At 36.9% G+C, this 26,476-nt stretch overlaps 1 protein-coding gene across 3 annotated transcripts in view; it reads right to left on the reverse strand.

Annotated features, from left to right (window-relative positions):
• The window catches only part of CEP128 (centrosomal protein 128), a 442,632-nt gene that overhangs the window by 371,579 nt on the left and 44,577 nt on the right, over positions 1–26,476 (reverse strand). For all 3 annotated transcript variants that reach the window (XM_082619712.1, XM_082619711.1, XM_082619713.1), the window contains 3 exons: positions 25,095–25,186; positions 21,276–21,348; positions 7,595–7,711 (listed from right to left, as the gene is read on the reverse strand). In XM_082619712.1, coding sequence (XP_082475838.1) covers positions 7,595–7,711; positions 21,276–21,348; positions 25,095–25,186 — 282 coding nt within the window. The remainder of the gene's footprint in view (positions 1–7,594; positions 7,712–21,275; positions 21,349–25,094; positions 25,187–26,476) is intronic.

A 26,476-nucleotide genomic window follows, 5' to 3' on the forward strand; every position in this document is an offset into this window, starting at 1 on the left:
AATTACAATGCAAATATTCAGGCTCTGGTTTCTCAAGAATAGGGGTGGGAAGCAATCTTCCTCTCCCCCTTTCTTTGTAATTTTGTGCATTCTGCAAAGCGAGTAGAATATAAGCATGGAAAATTTCTCTAATTTTCTCTCGCAAAAAAGAACAATTGTCATTTCAGTACTATTCTTATGCTCACCAGATGCAATGTGCTTTGAGAACAAATGTATAAAAATCAAGGTTTAAAAAAAAGGCTACCCACATGCTGTATCTAATTATTTAACAAAGTATCCTCTTCAAAGTAATTACCAACTAACAAGGGTATGCTTCCTTTTGTGAAATGGAGGAAAATGGAATTTTAGAAAGATCTGCTTTTGTTTTCTGTCAGCTTACATTATAATTTCAGGTTTGCAATTTTTGTTCCTAATTTTCAATTGGCATGTCTCCTAATACTTAAAAAAAATTTTAATCTGTCAATTTAAAAGGGTTAATGATCTTCAAGCACACATAACTGCATCTGTAGAACACCACTTTTAGAGAAAACCACTTTGTAAAAGAAAAAAACATTCCATTTGTTTTTAAATCTTTTGGTTTTCTTGTTGTTTCTAATTTTTTACACTTTATAAATCTAAGAAACATTTAAAAGGAATCTCACAAGTTTTCTAGGACAGTTATAAAACATAAACAATATAATGAGAATTCACAAACCTATACCAATAATAATGAATGAATGAATGAATGAATGAGTGGAGAAAAAGATAAGCCCTTCCTCACAGTAGGAATCCAACTAATAAATGTGAAAGGAATGACAGAATATTTTTTAAATCACTGTTTAGTAACACCTATAGCAGTAACTGTTTCACAAAAGAATCATCAATAGCTGCTAAAATTTGTAGGTGAAAATTTGATGAGAAATAAGCAATTTTCAAGTTTTAAAGAGCCTCCCCATAAGACAAATAATTTAAAAGGCATAATATAATAACTTCACAGTAGAGAAACCTGGCAAGCAACACCTTAACCAATGTTCAGTTTTTACCAGTACTGGGACAAATCAACACTACATTCCCACTGATACAATATCCTGGGAAAAACGCAACAGCAATTCTCCGGGTTTCCTGCCAAAAGCCTATAACCTAATCTAGTCATGAGGAAAAAAAATCAACAAACCTAAAACAAAAGACATTCTACAAAATAACTGGCTAGTACTCTGCAAAATTGTCAAGGTTATGAATGACAAAGAAAAACTGAAAACCTGTTCCAGATTAAAGGAGACTAAAGAGACATGATGGTCAAATGCTATATGTAATTCTGTATTGTATCTTGGACCAGAAAAGAACTTTAAGTGGCAAAATTAGAATAAAACCTATAGGTTGGGGGGTGCTTCAAGATGGCGGAGGGGTAAGATGTGGATATCATCTTCCTCCCCACAAATACATCAAAAATACATCTACATGTGGAACAACTCCTACAGAACACCCACTGAACACTGGCAGAAGACCTCAGACCTCCCAAAAGGCAAGAAACTCCCCATGTACCTGGGTAGGGCAAAAGAAAAAAGAAAAAACAGAGACAAAAGAGTAGGGATGGGACCTGCACCAGTGGCAGGGAGCTGTGAAGGAGGAAAGGTTTCCACACACTAGGAAGGCCCTTCGCGGGCGGAGACGGCGGGTGGCGGAAGAGGAAAGCTTTGGAGCCGCGGAGGAGAGCGCAGCAACAGGGGTGCAGAGGGCAAAGCGGAGAGATTCCCGCACAGAGGTTCGGTGCCGACCAGCACCCACCAGCCTGAGGCTTGTCTGTTCGCCCGCTGGGGCGGGTGGGGGTTAGGAACTGAGGCTCGGGCTTCAGAGGTCAGACTGCAAGGAGAAGACTGGGGTTGGCTGAGTAAACACAGCCTGAAGGGGGCTAGTGCACCACAGCTAGCCAAGAGAGAGTCCAGGAAAAAGTCTGGAACTGTCTAAGAGTCAAGAGAGCATTGTTTCGGGGTGCGCGAGGAAAGGGGATTCAGAGAACCACCTAAACGAGCTTCGAAGACAGGCGCAAGCCACGGCTATCAGTGTGGACACCAGAGATGGGCATGAAACACTAACGCTGCTGCTGCAGCCACCACAAATCCTGCGTGCAAGCACAGGTCACTATCCACACCTCCCCTCCTGGGAACCTGTGCAGCCTGCCACTGCCAGGGTCCCGTGATCCAGGGACAACTTCCCTGGGAGAACACACAGTGTGCCCCAGCCTGTTGCAACATCATGCCAGCCTCTGCCGCCACAGGCTCGCCCCGCATTCCATACCCCTCCCTCCTCCCGGCCTAAGTGAGCCAGAGGCCCCTAATCAGCTGCTACTTTAACCCTCTCCTGTGTGGGCAGGGAACAGACACCCTTAGGCAACCTACACACAGAGGTGAGGCCAAAACCAAAGCTGAACCCCAGGAGCTGTGCAAACAAAGAAGAGAAAGGGAAATTACTCCGAGAAGCTTCAGGAGCAGTGGATTAAATCCCCAGAGTCAACTTGATGTACCCTGCATCTGTGGAATAGCTGAAAAGACAACGAGTCATCCCAAAAGTAGGCGGTGGACTTTGGGAGCAACTGTAGACTTGGGGTTTGCTGTCTGTGACTGCCTTGTTTCTGATTTTTATGTTTGTCGTAGTATAGTTTTTAGCACTTGATATCACTGGTGGATTTGTTTATTGCTTTGGTTGCTCTCTTCTTTCTTTACTTCTTTTTTAATTTTTTTATGTTAATAATTATTTTACTTTAATTATTTTATATTTTTTAATATTTTTAATATATTTTTTATTTCTTCTTTCTCTTTTTCTCCCTCTTCTTCTGAGCTGTGTGGTTGACAGGGTCTTGGTGCTCCAGCCTGCTGTCAGGCCTGAGCCTCTGAGGTGGGAGAGCCAAGTTAAGGACACTGGGCCATGAGAGACCTCCAGACCCCATGTAATATTAATTGGCAAGAGCTCTCCCAGAGATCTCCATCTCAATGCTAAGACCCAGCTCTACTCAACAGCTAGCAAACTCCAGTGCTGGACACCCCATGCCAAACAACTAGCAAGATAGGAGCACAACCCCACCCAATAGCAGAGAGGCTGCCTAAAATCATACTAAGTTCACAGACACCCCAAAACACACCACCGGATGTGGCCCTGCCCAGCAGAAAGACAGGATCGAGCCCCACCCAACAGAATACAGGCACCAGTCCCCTCCACAAGCCCCTGAACCAACCTTACCCACTGGGGGCAGACACCAAAAACAAAGGGGAACTATGAACCTGTAGACTGAGAAAAGGAGACACAAAACACACTAAGTTAAGCAAAATGAGAAGACAGAGAAACACATAGCAGAAGAAGGAGCAAGGTAAAAACCCACCAAACAAGAAACAAGAAAAATCTCAAATAAACAACCTAAACTTATACCTAAAGCAATTAGAGAACAAAAATCCCACAAAATTAGCAGAAAGAAAGAAATCATAAAGATCAGATCAGAAATAAATGAAATAGAAACAAAGAAAACAATAGCAAAGATCAATAAAAAACTAAAAGCTGTTTTTTTGAGAAGATAAACAAAATTGATAAACCATTAGCCAGATTCATCAAGAAAAAAGGGAGAAGACTCAAATCAACAGAATTAGAAATGAAAAAGGAGAAGTAACAACTGACACTGCAGAAATACAAAGGATCGTGAGAGATTACTACAGGCAACTGTATGCCAATAAAATGGACAACCTCGAAGAAATGGACTAGTTCTTAGAAAAGCACAAGCTTCTGAGACTGAACCAGGAAGAAATAGAAAATATAAACAGACCAATCAAGCACTGAAATTGAAACTGTGATTAAAAATTTTCCAACAAACAAAAGCCCAGGACCAGATGGCTTCACAGGTGAATTCTGTCAAACATTTAGAGAAGAGCTAACACCCATCCTTCTCAAACTCTTCCAAAATATAGCAGATGGAGGAACACTCCCAAACTCATTCTACAAGGCAACCATCACCCTGATACCAAAATCAGACAAAGATCTCACAAAAAAAGAAAATTACAGACCAATATCACTGATGAATATCGATGAAAAAATCCTCAACAAAATAGTAGCTAATAGAATACAACAGCACATTAAAAGGATCATCATACACCATGATCAAGTGGGGTTTATCCCAGGAATGCAAGGATTCTTCAATATACGCAAATCAATCAATGTGATAAAACATATTAACAAACTGAAGGAGAAACACCATATGATCACCTCAATAGATGCAGAAAAAGCTTGACAAAATTCAACACCCATTTATGATAAAAACTCTCCAGAAAGTAGGCATAGAGGGAACTTACCTCAACATAATAAAGGCCATATATGACAAACCCACAGCCAACATCGTTCTCAATGGTGAAAAACTGAAACCATTTCCTTTAAGATCAGGAACAAGACATGGTTGCCCACTCTTACCACTATTATTCAGCATAGATTTAGAAGTTTTAGCCACAGCAGTCAGAGAAGAAAAAAGAAATAAAAGGAATCCAAATGGGAAAAGAAGTAAAACTGTCACTGTTTCCAGATGGCATGATACTATACATACAGAATCCTAAAGATGCTACCAGAAAACTACTAGAGCTAATCAATGAATTTGGTAAAGTAGCAGGATACAAAATTAATACACAGAAATCTCTTGCATTCCTATACACTAATGATGAAAAATCTGAAAGTGAAATTAAGGAAATACTCCCATTTACCACTGCAACAAAAAGAATAAAATACCTAGGAATAAACCTACCTAAGGAGACAAAAGACCTGTATGCAGAAAACTTTAAGACACTGATGAAAGAAATTAAAGATGATACAAACAGATGGAGAGATATACCATGTTCTTGGATGGGAAGAATCAACATTGTGAAAATGACTCTACTACCCAAAGCTCTCTATAGATTCAATGCAATCCCTATCAAACTACCACTAGCATTTTTCACAGAACTAGAACAAAAAATTTCACAACTTGTATGGAGACACAAAAGACCCCGAATAGCCAAAGCAATCTTGAGAAAGAAAAACGGAGCTGGAGGAATCAGGCTCCCAGACTTCAGACTATACTACAAAGCTACAGTAATCAAGACAATATGGTACTGGCACAAAAACAGAAACATAGATCAATGGAACAGGATAGAAAGCCCAGAGATAAACCAACACACATATGGTCACCTTATCTTTGAAAGGAGGCAAGAATATACAATGTAGAAAAGACAGCCTCTTCAATAAGTGGTGCTGGGAAAACTGGGCAGCTATATGTAAAAGAATGAAATTAGAACACGTCCTAAGACCACACACAAAAATATGCTAAAAATGGATTAAAGACCTAAATATAAGGCCAGACATTATAAAACTCGTAGAGGAAAACATAGGCAGAACACTCTAACATAAATCACAGCAAGATCCTTTTTGACCCACCTCTTAGGCAAATGGAAAAAAATAAATAAATAAACAAATGGGACCTAGTGAAACTTACAAGCTTCTGCACAGCAAAGGAAACCATAAACAAGACGAAAAGACAACCCTCAGAATGGGAGAAAACATTTGCAAACGAAGCAACTGACAGGATTTTTCTCCAAACTTTATAAGCAGCTCATGCAGCTCAAGATCAAAAAAACAAACAACCCAATCCAAAAATGGGCAGAAGACCTAAACTGACATTCCTCCAAAGAAGATATACAGATTGCCAACAAACACATGAAAGGATGCTCAACATCACTAATCATTAGAGAAATGCACATCAAAACCACAATGAGGTATCACCTCACAACAGTAAGAATGGCCATCATCAAAAAATCTACAAACAGTAAATCCTGGAGAGGGTGTGGAGGAAAGCAAACCCTCTTGCACTGTTGGTGGGAATGTAAATTGATACAGCCACTATGGAGAGTAGTATGGAGGTTCCTTAAAAAACTTAAAATAGAACTATCATGTGACCCAGCAATCCCACTACTGGGCATATACCCTGAAAAAAACATAATTCAAAAAGAGACATGTACGACAATGTTTATTGCAGCACTATTTACAATAGCCAAGACATGGAAGCAACCTAAGTGTCCATCGACAGACGAATGGATAAAGATGTGGCACATATATACAATGGAATATTACTGATCCATAAAAAGAAACAAAATTGAGTTATTTGTAGTGAGGTGGATGGATATAGAGTCTCTCATACAGAGTGAAGTAAGTCATAAAGAGAAAAACAAATACCGTATGTTAACACATATATGTGGAATCTAAAAAAAAGAAAAAAAAAGGTTCTGATGAACCTAGGGGCAGGACAGGAATAAAGACGCAGACATACAGAATGGACTTGAGGATATGGGGAGGGGGAAGGGTAAGATGGCATGAAGTGACAGAGTTGCATTGACATATATACATGACCAAATGTAAAACAGATAGCTAACGGGAAGCAGCCACATAGCACAGGGAGATCAGCTCTGTGCTTTGTGACCACCTAGAGGGGTGGGATAGGGAGGGTGAGGGAGACTCAAGAGGGAGGGGATATGGAGATATATGTATACATATAGCTGATTCACCCTGTTATACAGCACAAACTAACGCAACATTGTAAAGCAATTATACTCCAATACAGATGTAAGATAAATTAAAAAATTAAAAATTTAAAAAACCTATATGTTAAATCATAGTATTGATCCAATGTTAATTTCCTTTGACTACAGAAGAGAATGTACACACCATGTTATTTAGATTTAAAAGTATTTACATCATGTCAGCAACTAGCTCAAAAAATGTTTAGATATACATATATATGGAGATACATATATAAAACAGTAAAGCAAGTCTGGTAAAATATGAATACTGGGGTAATCGAGGTAAAGGATATAAAGAAATCCTTTGTTCTAATTATTCAACTTCTTCATAAGTCTAAAATTTCGAAATAAAAATGTTACCTAAAGTGTAAGTAACCTCCGTTTTGAATTGGTTTGATGACAGTCTAGGCCAGGGATCCGCAAACTTTTTCTATAAAGGGCCAGTCAACACTAATTTTAAGCTTTGTGGGCCATATGGTCTTTTTCACAACATCTCAACTCTGCCATTGTGTCCCAAAAGCGCCCACAGACAAACTGAAAATGAATGGGAGTGGCTGCGTTTCAATAAAACTTTATTTACAAAAATCGTCAATGGGACAGATTCAGCCCATAGGCCAGTTTGTTTACCCCTGGTCTAGTTCACACCAAAGAAAATTAATCCAAATAATTATACTTCCAGTTAACATGTATTCAGCACATGCTAGACACTACATTAAGTGCTTTACCCACATTAACTTATTTACCCCTGCACCAATGTGATCAAGTAAATACTATTATTATTTCCATTTTCCACATAGGAAATGGGCCTAGAGAAATGAAGGAACTTGCCCAAGGTCACACAGCCAGTAAGGTGTAGACTCTGGGTTTGAACCAGGTAGGCTTGTCTTCACACAATGAACTATAACCAATATGCTATACTTCTACAGACTGAACTATACTTTCACATGCAACAACTAAGGAACTATAACCATTTTAACAATAGCTAAATAACCACCAAAACTCAAGATTTACATTCCAAGAAGGTATTTTTCACAGACCTCCTGTAGCTGCAAAGAAATAAGTCCCAGTTGATCCTGCCGTCTTTCCACCAGCTCTCTTTCCGTACGCATCTCTCTTTCTATTTCCTGAAGCCGTCGTTCTACCCGATCTGAAACCTTAACATGAATAAAGAGAAAAGTGAGATTACAGAACTGTTAGGCAAAAAAAGACTAAAACTGAAGAGATATTTTACTCCAGATACACTATCGCCTAAAGCATTTAAGATTGGCTTATTTGTAGAATCCTTTATAATGACACTATTATAAAAGAGGTCACAAAAAAATTGACTAGAAGTTGCAATAGTAAACAGTCATTAGTCTCCAATTAATCCAAACCTGGATCCCAATAAAGGACTTAAATTTTCCAAAGTAGAATATAATATGTCAAAAGATCAGAGTTAAAAATAATAAACTAGAAAAGAGTGCCCTCTGGTGAGTTAGAAGAAAAATACCAATTTTGCCTACAACTGCATTTATTACTCTATTAATGATAAACTGTTCTATCTATTTAGTTCTATTTCATTTTAATTATCTATAAGCGTGACCTGCCTAGTAAGGTTTTGATGTTTATATGCATCAAATAATTGAAAGGGCTTGTCAATCTTTGCTACTATGATCTGCTAAAAATAAACCAGCTGTGAAAGATCAAAAACTAAAGTCAAACTGCAAAGTGTTTAATTGGGACTCTCTAAAATAAACTTGAAAGAATTTTCTCTCTGATGCGAGATCTTCCTTGCTAAAAGTTGTGCAAATGCAAACACACTTCAGGAGCATCACTATACAGTCCCCTAAATAAAATATACACTATTTGACTATTTGTGTATATTTCAGGGAGGAGGTACAGTAGATAGAAGAGAAGCAATAAATACAGCCCTGTTATAAGAAATCTTTTGCCATAAATTCTATAGAGTCAAGAAAGGTCCTGGTCACAAGGGATCTTACTGGGGCAAGAGGAATGTTCTAAACTGGATTATGGTGATAGCTGCACAGCCCTGTACTTCACTAAAAATCACTGAATTTTACACTTAAAGCAGATTAATTTTATGGTAAATTACACCTCAAGTCAGGTTGTTTTTTAAAAAGACATTGGTAAACATAAGTTTAATTAGTCAATAAAGGCTGAGCAAAAATATTCCATCAAAAAATTAGCAGTTAACATTTACTAAGACTGGTAAGTCTTGGGTTTCCAACTTCGAGTGCTGAAAAGCGATTAAGATGTTTACTATGATATTCACAGTGCTTTACTAAAACGTCAAAATACCCTTCAGCATCAAGCTTCTAATTTATCCTAACAATCAACCCTAATATCCCAACAATTTACTATTGCCTCTGAAATAAAGGCAGTATCTGCTGTTATAGAAAACAATATTATAAATAAATACTGAAAAATAAAAAGTTAATTCATTCCATTTTTACAAAATGGAAATATATCATTCACTCAATATAAAAAGTAATTAATAGCAACACTTATCAAAAATAAATAACAGGGGGCTTCCCTGGTGGCGCAGTGGTTGAGAGTCCACCTGCCGTTGCAGGGGACACGGGTTCGTGCCCCGGTCCGGGAAGATCCCACATGCCGTGGAGCGGCTAGGACCGTGAGCCATGGCCGCTGAGCCTGCGTGTCTGGAGCCTGTGCTCCGCAACGGGAGACGCCACAACAGTGAGAGGCCCGCGTACCACAAAAAAAATTAAAATAATAAATAAATAACAGGGAACAACCTCAAGCACATTAGGATGGCTATTAACAAAAATACAGAAAACAAGTGCTGGGGAGGCTGCAGGGGAACTGAGACCCTGGTGCACTGGTGGTGGTTTGTAAGAGTGGGCGGCCGCTATGGAGAAGAGTGTGGTAGTTCCTTAAAAAATAAAAGCAAAGGTACCATATGATCCAGCAATTCCATTTCTAGGCATATGCCTAAAAGAACTGAAATCAGGGTCTCAAAGAGATATATGCGCACACCCATGTTCAAAGCAGCTACATCCACAATAGCCAAAATGCGGAAGCAACTCAAGTGTTCATTGACAGATAAATGGATAAACCAAATGTGGTTTACACGTACAATGGAATATTATCCAGCCTTAAAAAGGAAGACATCCTTACACTTGCTACAACATGAGTGAATCTTGAAGGCCTTATGCTAAGTGAGATCCAATCACAAAAAGACAAATACTGTATCATTCCACTTATATTAGGTATGTAGAATAGTCATATCCATAGAAACAGAAAATAGAATGGTAGTTGCCAGGGGCTGGGGGAAGGGGGAATAGGTAGTTGTTTAATGGGTGTAGTTTCAGTTTTGTAAGATTAAAAGAGTTCTGTATTTGGTTGCACAACCACGTGAAGGTACATAACACTACTAAACTGAACACTTAAAAATGGATAAGATGGTAAATTTTAGGTTATATGTATTTCACAATTAAAAATAAACAAACAAATATAGAATAAAAAATTTTTTAAATCTGCTAATACCACCTAGCACGAAAAATATAATGCTAAGTACTTTGCTGTATACTTCCAGAAATTTTTCTATGCATACGTGTATGACCAAACACATATCAGTTTCATTTAAATTTTTAAACAAAAATTGGGTGTTATACATAGTATTTTATAGATTTTTTCAGTTTATATATATATATATTTCTATATTTGTTTTCCACAGATCACAGACAACTTTCCATGACAACGAATCTACATCCTCATTTTTAGCAAAGGCATAGTTCTCTGTAATTGATTAAAATAATTCCCTGTTGATAATGGGATAACAATTAATATTTATTTTTAAATATTAACATCTCAGTGATGAGATGTTACTTCCATGATTAGGTTATAAAAATTCTAACTTTCAATCCTGCTAGCATGTTCTCTCTTGCCTTCTCACTTGCTTGCTCGAATGAAGCAAGCTGCCATGTTGTGAGATGCTCTGTGGAGAAACCACGTGTCAAAGAAACAAAAGAGGCCTCTGACCAACAGGTCATGATGCTTGATGCTTCAGTCCATTAACCTAAAAGGAACTGAATGAGCGAGGAAGCAGATCCATTCCAGTCAAGGATTGAGATGACTGCAGCCTGTGAGAGACCCAGAGCCAAACAACCCAGCTAAGCCATGCCTGCATTCCAAACCCACAGAAACTGTGAAATAATAAAAGTTTTAAGCCACTGAGTTTGGGGAGATTGGTTATGCAGCCATAGATGACTAATGCAATTTTAAATTGGTTTTCAAATAAATCCTCACCCAAGAAGTAGAGAGTCTGATGAAGAAAAAAAAATATATATTCTCCACTCCATCCACAAAATGTCTATCCATTTCATAGAATTTTGTTCTCCATTTCAAACTATTACAACCCCCCATTTCTTCCATGGTAAAGGAATTTTAACTAGACAGGTGGCTACAAAATATAATCAATACGTTTTCTGGCCTCTTCAGCTGCTAGCTGGCCATGTGACTTAAATTTTGGTAAATGGGATACATGCCTAAGTGTTGTGACAACTTCAAGAAATTATCCATAAAGGATAGCGCATAGGCACCTTTTGCTCTCATACTCATTCCTTCCTCTGTCTTGCTGCCTAGTACACAGATGCTGCCATCTCCGACCATAAATCTGAGACCATAACAGCAGGAAAAACAAAAAGAGCATGACAGGAAGAGCCTGAAACTATTACCTACTGTAGATCAGTACACGTGGAACCCTGAACTCCCTACTTAAGACTTTCCCACAAGAAAGAAATAACTTAGTCTTTTTTTCCCAATCACTATTATGTGGGGTTTTCAGTTATTTACGGCTGAAACTGATCTTAACTGACAAAGAGAAGCACTTAGTGAAAGGCAAAATGCTAAGCAAATACAACTACTGCCTTATACAACCATCGGAACATGGGAAAAGAGTCATATCCTGCTCTGTTTTAGTCAAGCCTGAAGAAAACTATAAGTAATAAAATGAATAGGCACTATAGCTAGTCACTATTGAGAAAAAATAAAACAGATACACAAACTAGCATGATTAAAAATGAAAAAACACAGAAAGTATTTTATGAATTTCAACAGTGGTAGAATTATAATCTGGTGGCCTGTAAGGCCACCAAAGTATCTTTATCGACCTAATCATCCAGACAGATCAATATGCTCAAACTACTTTCCTTTTTCTACTGCTAAAACACTGATTCACCCAACTCCAACTAAGTCAGCAACAGCCAAGGACCTAAAATACACATTTCTATTACTCCAGTTTTCTCTTTATCTATTCTTTCTCGTCTATGTCTACATTACATTCTGTATCAGTTAGGGTACAGTCTAGGCTCTCTCAAAAAGATCAAACATACATCAGCTCAAATAAGATTAGTATTATATGTGTGCTCTCTCATCTTACAGCCCAGAAGAAAGCAGGACAAGCTGGCAGGCCACTCTGCTCCCTGAGGTCATTCAGAGGTCCGGGTTCCTTCCATCTCTTGTTCCACCACCCCTAGGTAGTTATCCTCACCTGCCTGGTTTACACTGGGTTAGTGCAACATCCCCATTTAAACCCACATAAAGAGAAAGAAAGTCCCAGACAAGTGGATTTGTTTTCAAGGAGACAACCCAGAAGTTGCATGTACCACTTTTACTCACACTTAGTCACATGGTCACGACTTAGCCACACAGGAAAACTGAGACATGTCATCTCTACCTGAGTAATCACATGCCTAGATAAAACTGCCAGGGGTGTGGAGAGGGCTGATAAGGGGAGGAAGATGCAGATCTGATACTAAAGGGAAGAAGAATCTCAATACAACGGACCGATGAGAACTAACATAACTTCAACACACATATTATAATTTTAAGGTAAGCCACCTTTCATCCTTTTTTGGAAAAGAGTAAGATAAATGCTAATTCTCAGATGAAAGTATTAAAAAGAAGACATTTAGGGCTTCCCTGGTGGTGCAGTGGTTGAGAGTCCACCTGCCGATGCAGGGGACATGGGTTCGTGCCCCGGTCTGGGAAGATCCCACATGCCGTGGAGCGGCTGGGCCCGTGAGCCATGGCCGCTGAGCCTGCACATCCAGAGCCTGTGCTCCGCAACGGGAGAGGCCACAACAGTGAGAGGCCCGCGTACCGCAAAAAAAAAAAAAGAAGACATTTAAAATACTAATTATAAAATTGAGCAGTATGTAACAAATTACAAATGCACATAGACTTTAATCTTGTAAATCCAATTCTAGAAATTTTTTCTACCAATTTACTTTCCCATGTGAAAAATGGTACATGTACAAGATCAATAATTGCAGTGCTGTGTATAAAAGAAAAGATTTAAACCACCGAAATGTCCATCAATATAAGACTGGTTAAATAAATTTTGGGACATTCATTCAATAGAATGCTTTAAATATTAAAAGAAAGGAATTAGGAAGCTCATGAGAGGCTAATATGGAACAATCTCAAATCTCAAAAATATATTAAGTGAAAAAGGCAATATACAGAACAGTGTGTTTATTAGGCTAACTGCTAACAATTAAATAACAAAAAAGGGAGAGCAGGAGAGGCCTCTCTCAGGGTAGTGACATTCAACAGGAGCCTTGAATGACAAAAGGGAGCTAGCCATGCAAAGAATTTGGGGAAATAAAAGTGAAGCCAGTGCAGAGATCATAAGGTAGGAATGAGTTTGGCAAATTCAAGGGACATAGAAAAAGCCAGATAATGCAGGCAGTATAGGCTATGCTAAGGTATTTGGAAAAGAAAAAGCTCAGGTAGGATTTTAAAAAGCATGGGAGTAATTCACTGTGATGAAAATTTTTAAAAATCACTTGGGGGAATTCCCTGGCAGTCCAGTGGTTAGGACTCTGCACTCTCACTGCTGAGGGCCCAGGTTCAATCCCTGGTCAGGGAACTAAAATCCCACAGGCTGTGTGGCGCGGCCAAAACATAAGAAATAAAATTAAAAATAATAAAATAAAATAAAAATCACTTGGTAACTGTCAGCACAGATATGGGCAATTGTAGGAGGTTAAGAGGCCAAGTTCAATGCAGTCTACTGCAGTGAACTCAATAAAAGTAACTGAACAGAAGTATTAGGCAGATACAGATGGAATTGAGCAAGATTTCAGAAATAAAAAGGACAAGATTTGATAATGGATTGGAAGTGTGGTATGTAGAAAAAGATGTGGAGTGAATCCTAGGTGACCACTGGATGGATTGTGATGCCCTTTCCTGAGACAGGGAAGACCAAAGCAAGAGCAAGTAAAAACAGTTCTAAACAGAATGGCATGGACTTTGTACCTAAGGACACAGCATATATTTGTAACTTTTGAATGATAAGATAATTCCCAATAATAAAAATTATTTTAAGGACTGCATTTATTATTGCCTCCTCACATTTACTTTCTATTTGTAAGACCTAAGGGAAAAATATTAACAACATCATCCAATACTAAAAAATTCATTTTTATCAGAGTACATACCAATCAATCAAATTTACTACTAAAATATCAAAAAGTCCTGAATCTCTAAATTTAGTTATAAAAATAGCAAAATACGGGCCTCCCTGGTGGCGCAGTGGTTGAGAGTCCGCCTGCCGATGCAGGGGATACGGGTTCGTGCCCCGGTCTGGGAGGATCCCATATGCCGCGGAGCGGCTGGGCCCGTGAGCCATGGCCGCTGGGCCTGCGCATCCGGAGCCTGTGCTCCGCAACGGGGGAGGCCACAACAGTGAGAGGCCCGCATACCGCAAAAAAAAAAAAAAAAAAAAAAAAAATAGCAAAATAGGGACTTCCCTGGTGGCGCAGTGGTTGAGAATCCATCTCCCAATGCAGGGGACACGGGTTCGAGCCCTGGCCCGGGAAGATAACACAAGTCGCAGAGCAACTAAGCCCATGCGCTACAGCTCCTGGGCCTGAGCTCTGCAGCCCACAAGCCACAACTACTGAGCCCATGTGCGGCAACTACTGAAGCCGCATGCCTAGAGCCCGTGCTCCGCAACGAGAGGCCCGCGCACCGCGGCGAAGAGTGGCCCCCACTCGCCACAACCAGAGAGAGCCCGCATGCAGCAACGGAGACCCAACACAGCCAAAAATAAATAAATATATTTATTAAATTAATAAATTAATAAATTAAAATAGCAAAATAACACAATAAAAATCAGAATACCTTTAAAGTTAGCATTTAATGAAAGGAGGTGAAACAAAAGCAAAAGCATTCTGTTTATAGTATTGTATTCTGGCTTTTCAATATGTTGATTCCTCAGATCTTTAATATCTGCTGGTTTAAAATCCATTCCAGTAAGTATTTGTTATATATCCTGCTGTTGTAATCTGTGCAATAACTATCTGACTAAACTCAGTGTTGAGAAAGTTTTTAGAGTAGATTAATGATCAACTCTTCCAGAAGTAGCTGGACCCACGTTTACATTTTTAATTTAAATAGTGACCCTCCTACAGAAATCAAAATAAAATTGTCTTTTTCTTCCATAAATATGCACTCATATCACATTCAAGCGGGTAAAGCCTAGATAACTAATAGACTAAAATTTCACCTGTGGTATGAGGCACACAAAATATTGTTTATTATCACGATTGTTAACAGAAAATATTTTCCATAGCATCATGCTATAAATAATTTCTCCCTTCCAATGGGCAGTTTGAAAACAAAACAAACAAAATTATGATTCCCAAAGGATTAACAAATTAAATCTTGGCGTGTTTGATAGGAATACTTTTTGCCCCTCAAAGAAAAATGTGTTCTATAAACTTTCAAGATGTATTTTAGTTACTGAGAAAATGCATGATAAACAATTGCAATCTCAGAATAATGCACAATAATTCTGATTAACAGGAGTTACCAAAAGAAAGTGAAATTGGTGGGAGATAGGAGCACTCATTCATTTTTCTTTATATATTTGTACAATATTTAAAAGTTTTCCACAGTGAATGTGCATCACTTTGGTAACTTTATTTTAAACTTAAACCTGGAGGGGGGAACACAGCTGCAGCCTCTGAGAAGTTTAATGCTCAAACAACAAAACTGCATCTTCCCTGACAACATGCTATCATGAATTCACAAATACAACACAATATGTCAAACAGTTACAAAATGTAAATGTTGACTTCAGTTGGAATAAGTGAGTCACAAAATCTATATTAAGCCTTGCACAGATTGAAAGTAAACATCATGTGGCCTTCAGAAGACCTTCTAAAATTCCACAATATTATTTTTAAGTTTTGCATTAGGCAATTGTTTCTTAATCAGAACTACATACACCCATGTGAAGTTTGACATGCTCTCTGTACAGTTATGAGACAACCCTACTTTGAAAGCAAATTACAGAAAGCACAAAACAAGGTGTAACATCACAACTTGATGCGAGGAACTAGCAGATGAACAATTCAACCAAGTGCACAGTTAGGTGTGTATGATTTTCCAGGTTTTGACAACATAAAAAGATGTGCCCTGATGAGCTGGGCCCACTGGACAGTTGAGTAAACAAGTAAGTTGTACAAACCAATTACACCAAAGAGCTGAGCACTAGTGAGGTGTGACATCTATGGAATAGCTGTGCAATCATAGCTTTTATCTGATGTGGGATAATTCCTGATGCACAGTAATGATGAGAGAACTCAGGCTTTCTTTGAATTCAGCTGCTAAGATTGAACTCAGTAATTATATTTTAGACCCACATTAACACTCTAGACTATATAGATAGTACTTACTAATTTTACTTGCTATATGAAAGAAATATAAATGAAGTAGCTCAGGTTCTCTTGTAAAAGTGGCAAAAGGTGAAACTTAAAAAATGTAATGTGCATTATGCAAATTAGCATTTCAAACTCCCCAAACTCAAACTATCCCACCTATCTAACAATGTCAAAAACCAGCATGACCACTGGATATGTCCACGGCTTAGTCAGATCTATAAGGATCTCAGCAGAACATTGAAGACATCTGAGTTTGGATCAAAGCCCTCGATACAAGCATGCTCACGAGTTGTATACCTATGTAGCAAGTAATAGAAGCTTCATACAAGTGCATTAAGAATCACAAACATAGTAATGGAATCTGATAGATATAAAAAGATTCAGGGAGTTTCACTTCTAAAAATGACAGACTAGATAATTCAGACCAATCCTTCCACTGAAAATAACTTAAATAGCAAGAAATAATACTTTAAATATCTGTTTTAAGGCATTGGAAAGCTAAAGAGATAAAGACATATGAGACCAAGATGCAAGAGAATAAAGAAACCCAAAGAGGTCAGTCTATCATTTCTCTCTCAAATATCAGCCTATTTCAGAAAAGGCAGCAGAGACACTGAGAAGCTGAATAGTTTTTCAACAGATGCATAGGGTTAAAGAGGAAAAACAAGCTGAGAGCCCTTCTCAGGAAGGGGGTCCCTGGTTAAACTTCTCCATCCCCACATCCCAGACTGTGGAATGGAATCTTGAAGGACTATACACTAGCAGGAAGGATGAATCAGAAATAGTTGAAACCTGGCACTAAAGTTTAACACTGAAATATCTCAGCAATAAATGATAAGGTAATTCATGAGTGCTATGGCCCCTAATCTAATCTGTAACCAAAAGGAAACATGTCCTTTCATACATAATAATTATCAAATTATCTATGCAAGTTTACTTTGAAGAGAATGAAATAGTTTCTGTCATCAAAAATAACTAGACAATCAAAAGTAAACAGAAGGCAAAAACAATGTGATCAAAATCCCAGGAAAATAAGACATAATAGAAACAGACCTATAGAAGATCTAGATGATAGAGTTATGAGACACAGATACACAGTTTGAGGATTAGAACTACAAAGTAAAAAGAAAAGAAATAAAAATTCTAGAAACGAAATATGTAATAACTGAAAATAAAAATCAGTGGGTGGTTTTAATAGATTTGATTCAGCTGAAGAAAGGAACTAAATGAAAGGTCAGAAGAAAACATTCCAAATGAAGAATGGAGAAACAAATTTTAAAAATTATAAAAATGGGGCTTCCCTGGTGGCACAGTGGTTGAGAGTCCGCCTGCCGATGCAGGGGACACGGGTTCGTGCCCCAGTCTGGGAAGATCCCACATGCCGCGGAGCGGCTGGGCCCTTGAGCCATGGCCGCTGAGCCTGTGCGTCCGGAGCCTGTGCTCCACAACGGGAGAGGCCACAACAGTGAGAGGCCCGCGTACCGCAAAAAAAAAAAAAAAAATTATAAAAATGAACATAGAAAGGATCTGTCACCAAAAGACCCACTCTAAATAAAATTCTAAATGGAAGTCTATCAGGTATATGCAGATTCACTCTAAAGGAAATTTTACAGTATGTTCCTAAGGCATACATGGAATCTCAGAGATGTAGAAAGGAATAAAGAACATACAAAGAAATGCAAAACAAAGAAGAATAAATATAAGGGTAAATCTAAATGAACAATTACTGTATAAAATAATAATAGTGATGTCTTGTGTGGCTCGATTAAACATAGAATTAAAATACATGATAGAGGGGCTTCCCTGGTGGCGCAGTGGTTGAGAGTCCGCCTGCCGATGCAGGGGACATGGGTTCGTGCCCCGGCCCGGGAAGATCCCACGTGCCGTGGACCAGCTAGGCCCGTGAGCCATGGCCGCTGAGCCTGTGCGTCCGGAGCCTGTGCTCCGCAACGGGAGAGGCCACAATAGTGAGAGGCCCACGTACCACAAAAAAAAAAAAAAAAAAAATACATGATAGTAAAAGAAAAGTGGAGAATGAGGTTAATGGAGTTAGAGTTTCTTAGATCCCTGCACTTGCTAGGAAGAGCTTAAAGTGCTAATTTATACTAGATTTAATAAATCAAGGATGCATATTCTAATCCTTACATTAGCCATAAAAAGAATAAAAAAATAAGGTACAATTAGCAAGATAATAAATATGAAAAATGGAAAAATGAAAACTAATAAATCCAAAGGACGGAAGAAAAAATTTAAAAAACAACAGAGGTGGAACCAGTAGAAAGCAAATAGTTAAGATGGTAGATTTATACAAACTAAATCAATATTTACATTAAATGTAATAGGGTAGATCTTCCAAATGAAAAACAAGGATAATTATATTTTTTAAATGTTAAATGATACTCTATAAAATAGCATAAAAATATCAACTCCAAGGCATAAATCTTATAAACAATGTATTAAATAGAAGACCTCTGGATAAAAAACTATAAAAAATTATTGGAGGGATTTGCTATGTTCATAATTGGAAAACTCAATATGTAAATAGTTGTATTCTCTCCAAGTTGACCTACAGAAACAATGTAATCCAGTCAAGATCCCAGCAGGCTTTTAAACAATTTCATATTGATTCTAAAATGTAAACAGAAATGCAAAGAGTAAAAAACAAATAAGACAAGCTTGAAAAACAAAGTAAAAGGACTTACTCTACCATATTACAACTTATCAGAAAGCAACAGTAATCAAGACAGTGTGATATGAGCACTGGGATAGATGTATTAACTAGATGACTGAACGAAGAGTCCAGTAACACATGCCCGCACATATGAACATCTGATTTATGACCAAGACAGGACTGTAAAGTAGTGGAGAAAGGGTGGTAAATGAAACTGAATCAATTGGATATCCATATAAAATGTATGACCTCTACTTCACACCAGAAACAAATATCAATTCCAAGTACATACTAGATCTTAATGTGAAAGGTAATACACTATCCTTCTAGAAGATTATATAAGGGAATATTTTGATGATCTTAAGATGGGGAACAATTTCTCAAATAGGTCAAAAAAGCACTAACCACAAAAGAAAAGATGGAAAATGAACTAAATTAAATTTTAACAAAAGGTTCCATTAAGAGAGTTTTAAAAATAAGAAGCAGTAGCTGTAGAATAGGAGACAATATTTGCAATACGGATAACTGACAAAGTGCTTGTATACAGAATATATAAAAACCTCCCACAAATCAATAACAAAAAGACAATCAAGCCAGTAAAAAAAAGTGGGCAAAAGAAGCAAACTGGCATTTCAAAAAAGAAAATAGCCAATAGCTGACAAACATATGAAAAGATGCTCATCATCATTAGTATTCATGAAAATGCCAATAAAACCATGCTGAGATACTGTAAGCACCTAACATAATGGCTACTAATGAAAGACTAATAATACCAAGTCTTTGAAAAGCAACACAATTTCTCATATGCTGCTAGTAAGAGTGTAAATTAGTGAAGCCACTTTGGACACCTGTTTATCAGCATCTACTAAATTGGAAGGCACCTAACAATTGCACTCCATGTTACATACCAACAGAAATGCAAACATGTGCACTAAAACAATAAGATTGGTAGCAGTAGATTATGCGTAATAGCCCACAATTTGAAATAATTCAAATACCTATCATAAAATGTTAAAATATATTGCAGTATATCCATACGATGCAATACTAAGGAGCAATAAAAAATGAACAAACTGCAAGTACATGACACATCACCCAGAAATATCACAATCATGATCAGCAAAAGAAGTCAGACACAAAAAAAATGCCCTACATGGTTCCATTTATATAAAAAGTTCAAAACAGGCAAAATTAATCTATAGGTTTAAAAGTCAAAATAGTGGTCAGAAAAGGAGAAATTAGTGATTGGGAGGGGGAATAGGAGGCTTCTTGTGAACTGGCAATGTTCTATTTCTAGATCTGGGTGGTGGTTTCATGGGTGTGCTCACCTTGTAATAATTCATCAAGCTATATATAATAATACATGTACTTTTCTATAAGTACATTGTACCTCCAAACTTTTTAAATTAAAAATAAGAGAAAATAAGTTGATCTCTTTGAAAATAGAGCATATCCATCTCTTAGCATATGTGGCCAATAAATTCAAACTCCAAAATAAATTCAGCACATCTATGTAAGAAACTGTAAACACAGTAACATCTGTAGAAAAATTACAACTGGAGAAAAATTATTTGCTTTTATTAGGAAACTCTCAATTTTAATAAAACAAGTTAAGAAAATTCTGCTACTATCCCTTGTCTTACAAAATCAACGTTTTTGTGGTAAATGAATGAATACACATTGCTCCTGAAGTGGATAAGTTTGCAACAGTTTAGTGACAATTTCTAATGATATTTTTCTCCTAAAAAAAGAAAAAGAACAACCTGATGATGCAAAGAAATGGACAATGTATGTACTTCATTTTTTATTTTAATTCCATCAACAATAGTGATTTGATAAAAAGAAATCACTTAACAATGAGTGTCAACAATCTGAGTTTGAGATAATAAAACTCGAGAATGAGGGGTTTTTTTCAATCAACACCACGTCAAACAGAAAACAGAGAGCAAGGAGCTCTTTACAGCAACGCTGATTACACGCTTCTGTGAGATGACCTGAAAATACTTAATGGGGAGTGCTACAGAGTCACTACCAAAAAATTCTGTATTTCTCAAATATCATTTAATAAAAACCACAATATCACTGAGTCAATAAAATTTAAAATCTCTTTCAAATATTCATAACTCTAAAAATTAATTCTATCTCTAATATACTACCACTATAAATATTTCAAACTTAAATACCTAAAATTCATGAATATTTTATAAGAGGTGCAAGAACATATTTTTAGACAAAATGGCATATACTACCCAAAAAGTTAAAAGCTAGTAAACTTCACTATGATTACAACCAGCTCAATCACTCTACCACCTGTGTATGAAATAAAACTTTCTATATATAAAGAGTTCTCACCACTTCTTGTTTTGGGGTTTCATTAAGTTTTTCAGTCAGTCCTTCCAAAGCCCTTTTTGTTTCAGCATCGGACCTAGGCACATAACAAAAAAAGAGTATTTTTAAGTTGGCTATTTGAGAAAATATACATAATTCGTGAAATTTACAACATCATAATATGTTATTACATAATACTCTGCTGCAGTGGTTCTTAGACGTTAGCAAACCTATGAAACACCTGGAGGACTTGTTGCAAACACAGTATCTATCGTTAGATATGCAATGGAGCCCAAGAATGTACATCCCTACAAATTCCTAGGTGATGCTGATACTGACAATCTGGGGACTACACTTTGAGAAACAATGCTATACTAGATCACCTTCAATAAACAAACACACTGCAATATCTCCCATTTTAAATTAAGAAGAATGAAAGAAGTAAGGAGGACAATGATCTCACATCCTCTCCAGCAATTCGTAATCAAATTATATCTGAGTGTGCTGTACAAACTCTGTCCTCACTCATTTATCTCCCATTACCTTTTCCCCATCAAATTAATAACACACATGATAAATAATCAAATCATACAGGAAAACGTATAAAGAAAAGCAAAGCCCTTTCTCTCTCACACTTATCTGGTTCCAACCCCCGCTGGCAACCATGCTCAACTAATACATTCTCAATTCTTTTGCTGGCTACCTCCATCATTTTCAACTCTAGATATTTTCAACTCTGTTTTGAAATATTTAACTCACACTCCTCTTCAATTTCAGATAAATTTATTACTATTTTCAGTTCTTCTATTGGTTACCTGTGTAACTTAATACATTTATACCCATTATGAATTACTCCATCATAGAGAAATAATGCTTTTTGCTTACATTCTATCATGCTCACATTTTAGTCAGCTTCCTAGTTGGATCACTAACTTTCCTGTGCTTTTTTTTTTTCTAGAGTTTTCCGTTACCTTTTGGCCTTACACGGGCCTTATTATCACATCGTTGATATTTTTCTCCCACTTATTACTGAATCATCTACTAAGAATCTACTCCATTCTTCTTGACTACATTCTTCTCAAGGGATACTTACTTCCTGCTCGAATTCAGTGATTAATTTCTGGGCCTGCTATATGGCTATTATGCTGGAAATTACTTTCACTGAAGTCTCGGGTTAGTTTTACTATTTCTTATAACCTATATCTTCCTTTTTCTTGGTTGCCATTTTATTTTACTCATATGCCCTTAGTAATTTCCTCAGAAAGAAGTTATCTTAAATGGTAGACTTTCTAAGTCTTTAGATCTCTGAGAAAGTCTTTACTTGTACTTCTTTCTTGGCTTTTGTGGTTCCATGTGCTGCTGGATTTCCCATACCTCACTAGCTCTTTCTTCTCAAGCCAGCTCCTCTTTTTATATGACTTCTAAATATTGGAACTCCTGGGCACTCAGCCCTGTCCTTGATGTTCTCCCTACAGTTTCTCTCTAGATATCATCCATTTCCATAGTTCCAAATACCACTGCTATACGCTTACCACACTTAAATTTCTCTCTCTAATGGAGACTTCTCCTTTGAGTTCCAGAGTAAATATCTGGCTGCGTATTTTACATTCCCACTTGGATGTCTCACTGCCTAACATATCCAAGGCCAAACTCTTAATTTCTATGCCTCACCTACCCCCACCAGTCCTCCATATTTCAGGAAGTGGATTTACCATCTATTCAGTTACTCAAGTCAGAAATCTGAGAGTCATCCTTGGTTTATTCTCTCTTACCCCTCATATCCAATCCATTGCCAAATCCTAGCTCTCTGATCTCAAAATAAACTTGAAACATCCCTGTTCATCTCTCCCTTGCCATAATCCTGGTCAAGCCATCATCTCTCATGCTAATGCAACAGTCTTCTAGTTCGCCCTCCTCTAATCAATTTTCCATATGGCATCCAAAATAGGTAAGTTCTCAGTTAACTTTATATAATCCTTTCTAAAAGTTTGCTTTCTAAAAGTTTACTTATAATAAGTACACTTATTTTTATAAATAATAAGTGTACACTTATTATAAATAATAAGTGTACTCATTATTTATTGTACCTTTTGCAATAAATGTCATGAAAAAATTAAAAATTAGTAAGTAAATGAGAATATCAACCTTTCTGAATCATGTCGAAAGTTAAACCTAACAACTTCCTACCCAGAATTTTTATAAACATGAATTAAGAATTGTGTTCTAAGTAAAGCAGAACTGGATCCTAAATCTTCTTCATCCACAAGGTTAAGCCACCAAGATTCAGAAGAAAACTGACTCTTATTTTGGCTTTAATAAAATTTCTCTGCCTTACACATGCCCCTAGGTCACACAAACTATTAGCAGATGGTACCAGCCCATGGATCAGAAGACCCAGTCCACCACTGCATGTCCAAATGACCATTTAAACTAGTCAACTAAACCATCCCTGCAACTTCCCCTGTATCTTCCTACAGGACAACTACTTCCTGAAACTCATGTTCCTAATGCTTAATTTATACCCTTCCTTCAAATGTGGAAAAGCTATGTAATAAAGCCATTCCAAGAACATACTGTATTAGAATATTAATGCCATTCTGTTGAGTTTATCAACTTGTCAGAAATAAATACCTAAGTATTAAATTAACTGACTTGCCATTTAAAAGATTAATAACACAGCTCAATAATATAGTTTAAAATTCAGGAATTTAAATGCCTTATTCATATCAGCTATATGTCAAAATGATCTTGAACCACAGTGTACTATAAGTGGTAAAGAGCAGACACTCTGGGGCCTTACTGCCTAGATTTGAATTCTGACTCCAGCACATCCCTCCTTTGATCTCTAACAAGCTCAGTTACTTCATCTCTCTCTGCCCCTGTTTCCACAACAACAAAAAAATGGGGAAAATAATAATTACCACTTCATTAGAACTGTTGTAAGAATTAAACCTAATTCTACCTGACATGAAATAAGTGTTCAATAATATTTATTGGTGGTAGTAGTAATAATGGTAACAGTAAGGTCTTTTATTCTTATTACTAAATTTCCTGCCTTCCTCATACAGAAGCAGATAAGTTATGCAGACTATAGTTGACATTCAGATTTAACATTTACAGCTTTGACTCTTTTTGCTATAGCAACACAAAACTATCATGTGGAATGATTTCATTAGCTCGAGTACGAGTTAGCAAGTGAACCTAGTAAACGAATTTCAATTCACCTTTTTCGTTCTCTAATCATTGCTATATATAGATTATGACTTTTGAGATGGTATAAATGTTTGTTCCTTGAAAAATATGGTCTCTAAATGAAAGTCACCTGTCACCACTGATGATGAAAATGAAGACAGTGAAGAAATCTTAAATAAAGTGATACCTCTTAGGGACTAAGCAGAATTAACAAAATTGCAAAAACTTGGCAGACACAAACAACTAGCTTTTGAAGATTTCAACTGAAAGATAAAATGTCAGATTCTACAATGGCTCATGTCCGCTGATGAATTCCACATTATGCTTTTATTTGCTCCAATGTCGATCAATGGGTCTCTCTCTCCAATGTATTTGCAAACCTACCTCTTTACTAAGGTCTTGAAACATATCTTTCCATAATGTCAGCATGAAATAAAATGTTCTTAAAAATATGAAATTAATTTGTCTAACACTGAGTCATGATACATTGTAAATTCAAAGCGTTTTGAACTGTTCTATGAATATACTTTAAAATACTAGTATAAAAACATAGCATTTTTTTTTGGAAATTCATGTAAACATGTCAATTACAGAACCTATTTTATTCTTCTAATAATTCATCCCTCAACAAAAATCATATTCAGCTTTTACCGGCTTCTTCTGGTAAGTTCCCGGTTGAAATCATCTCCAAGGCGAACTTGTTCACTGCTGAGGTCTCGGAGGGACTGATGAAAAGCATGAAACTAATAAAAGCAAAACAAAGTTATCCATTTAGGATTCTGTTGAATTCTTCCATGAAGATTCACTGAGGGTAAGAATAAGAACTTGCTCTTTGCAATAATACCCATATTTTATAATGTTATCAAGACCTAATAAAATTTTTTCTCTCGAAGAAAAGTTTTTAAAACTATATGTAACATTAACCATTACATCCGCTATAGTGCAGTATTTCACTCTTTATAGATACTCTCGAAAAGAGGTCTGGAAACTTTTCTGTAAACAGTACAACAGCATATATTTCAGGCTTTCAAGTTCTATGGCCTGTGTCATAATTACTCAACTCTGCCATTATAGCACAAAAGTAGCCATAATCAAATGAGCATGGCTGTGTTACAGAACTTTATTCAACTAGACCACATGCCTCAGCATGCCAACCCATGCTGCCAAGAAACCCTTGCCCACATGCATGAGGAACCATGAACAAGAATGTATGGAGCAGCACTGTTCATGATGAGAACACTAAAAACAAACCAAAGTCCATTAAGAATGAAATGGAGATAAATGGCAATATATTCCTCCAGCAGAGTATCACACAGTAGTGAAAATGAAATGATCAAACCTACCTACACTCCAAAAACAAAACATTAAATGGAAAAGGAAAGTTACAAAATACACACTGCATTATTCCATCTATATAAAGTTTAACGCAGGCAATACTAAGCAAGATATAAGCAGTAAAAATATTTTTAAAAATCAAGAGAATGATTAACATAGAAGTCAAAATGGTTGATAGCCCTTGGGGAAAGGAGGAGTGTAAAAGAGGTTTGGGGTGTATTATAAACCTCTATTTCTTGGTCTGGGTTTTAGTTACATGGATTTTTCATATTGTTGTACTTTTAATGGTAAATATGTAAATGTGTATGCTATACATGTATGTGTAGGCTATAATTTATAATAAAAAACTAAGTTATACAGACTTGCAGAAATAACAAATTGATTCATTTCAACAAATTCACATTGTGCAACTAACCAGTGCCAGCAACTGTGCTGGGAAACAAGTGTCATGGGAGACAGATATGTAAACAGAACCACAAATGCTGCACTGGGGCATTAAGAAAGTACACAGTCATATGGAGCTAAAGGTCGTCATAAGAAATGGACTAAAACAAGGAAGAACAATTAAAAAGAAAGGAGCGGAGGTAATACAGCAGATGAACAACAGACCATTCACTTAGGTTTTACCATGATGATTTTCCAGTTTTGCAAAACAGAATCCTAGGTCTCATCTTTGACACCACCTTTTCACTTCATTC

Source organism: Mesoplodon mirus (assembly GCF_964341445.2).
Source record: "Mesoplodon mirus genome assembly, chromosome: 4".
Classification (NCBI taxonomy): Eukaryota; Metazoa; Chordata; class Mammalia; order Artiodactyla; family Ziphiidae; genus Mesoplodon; species Mesoplodon mirus.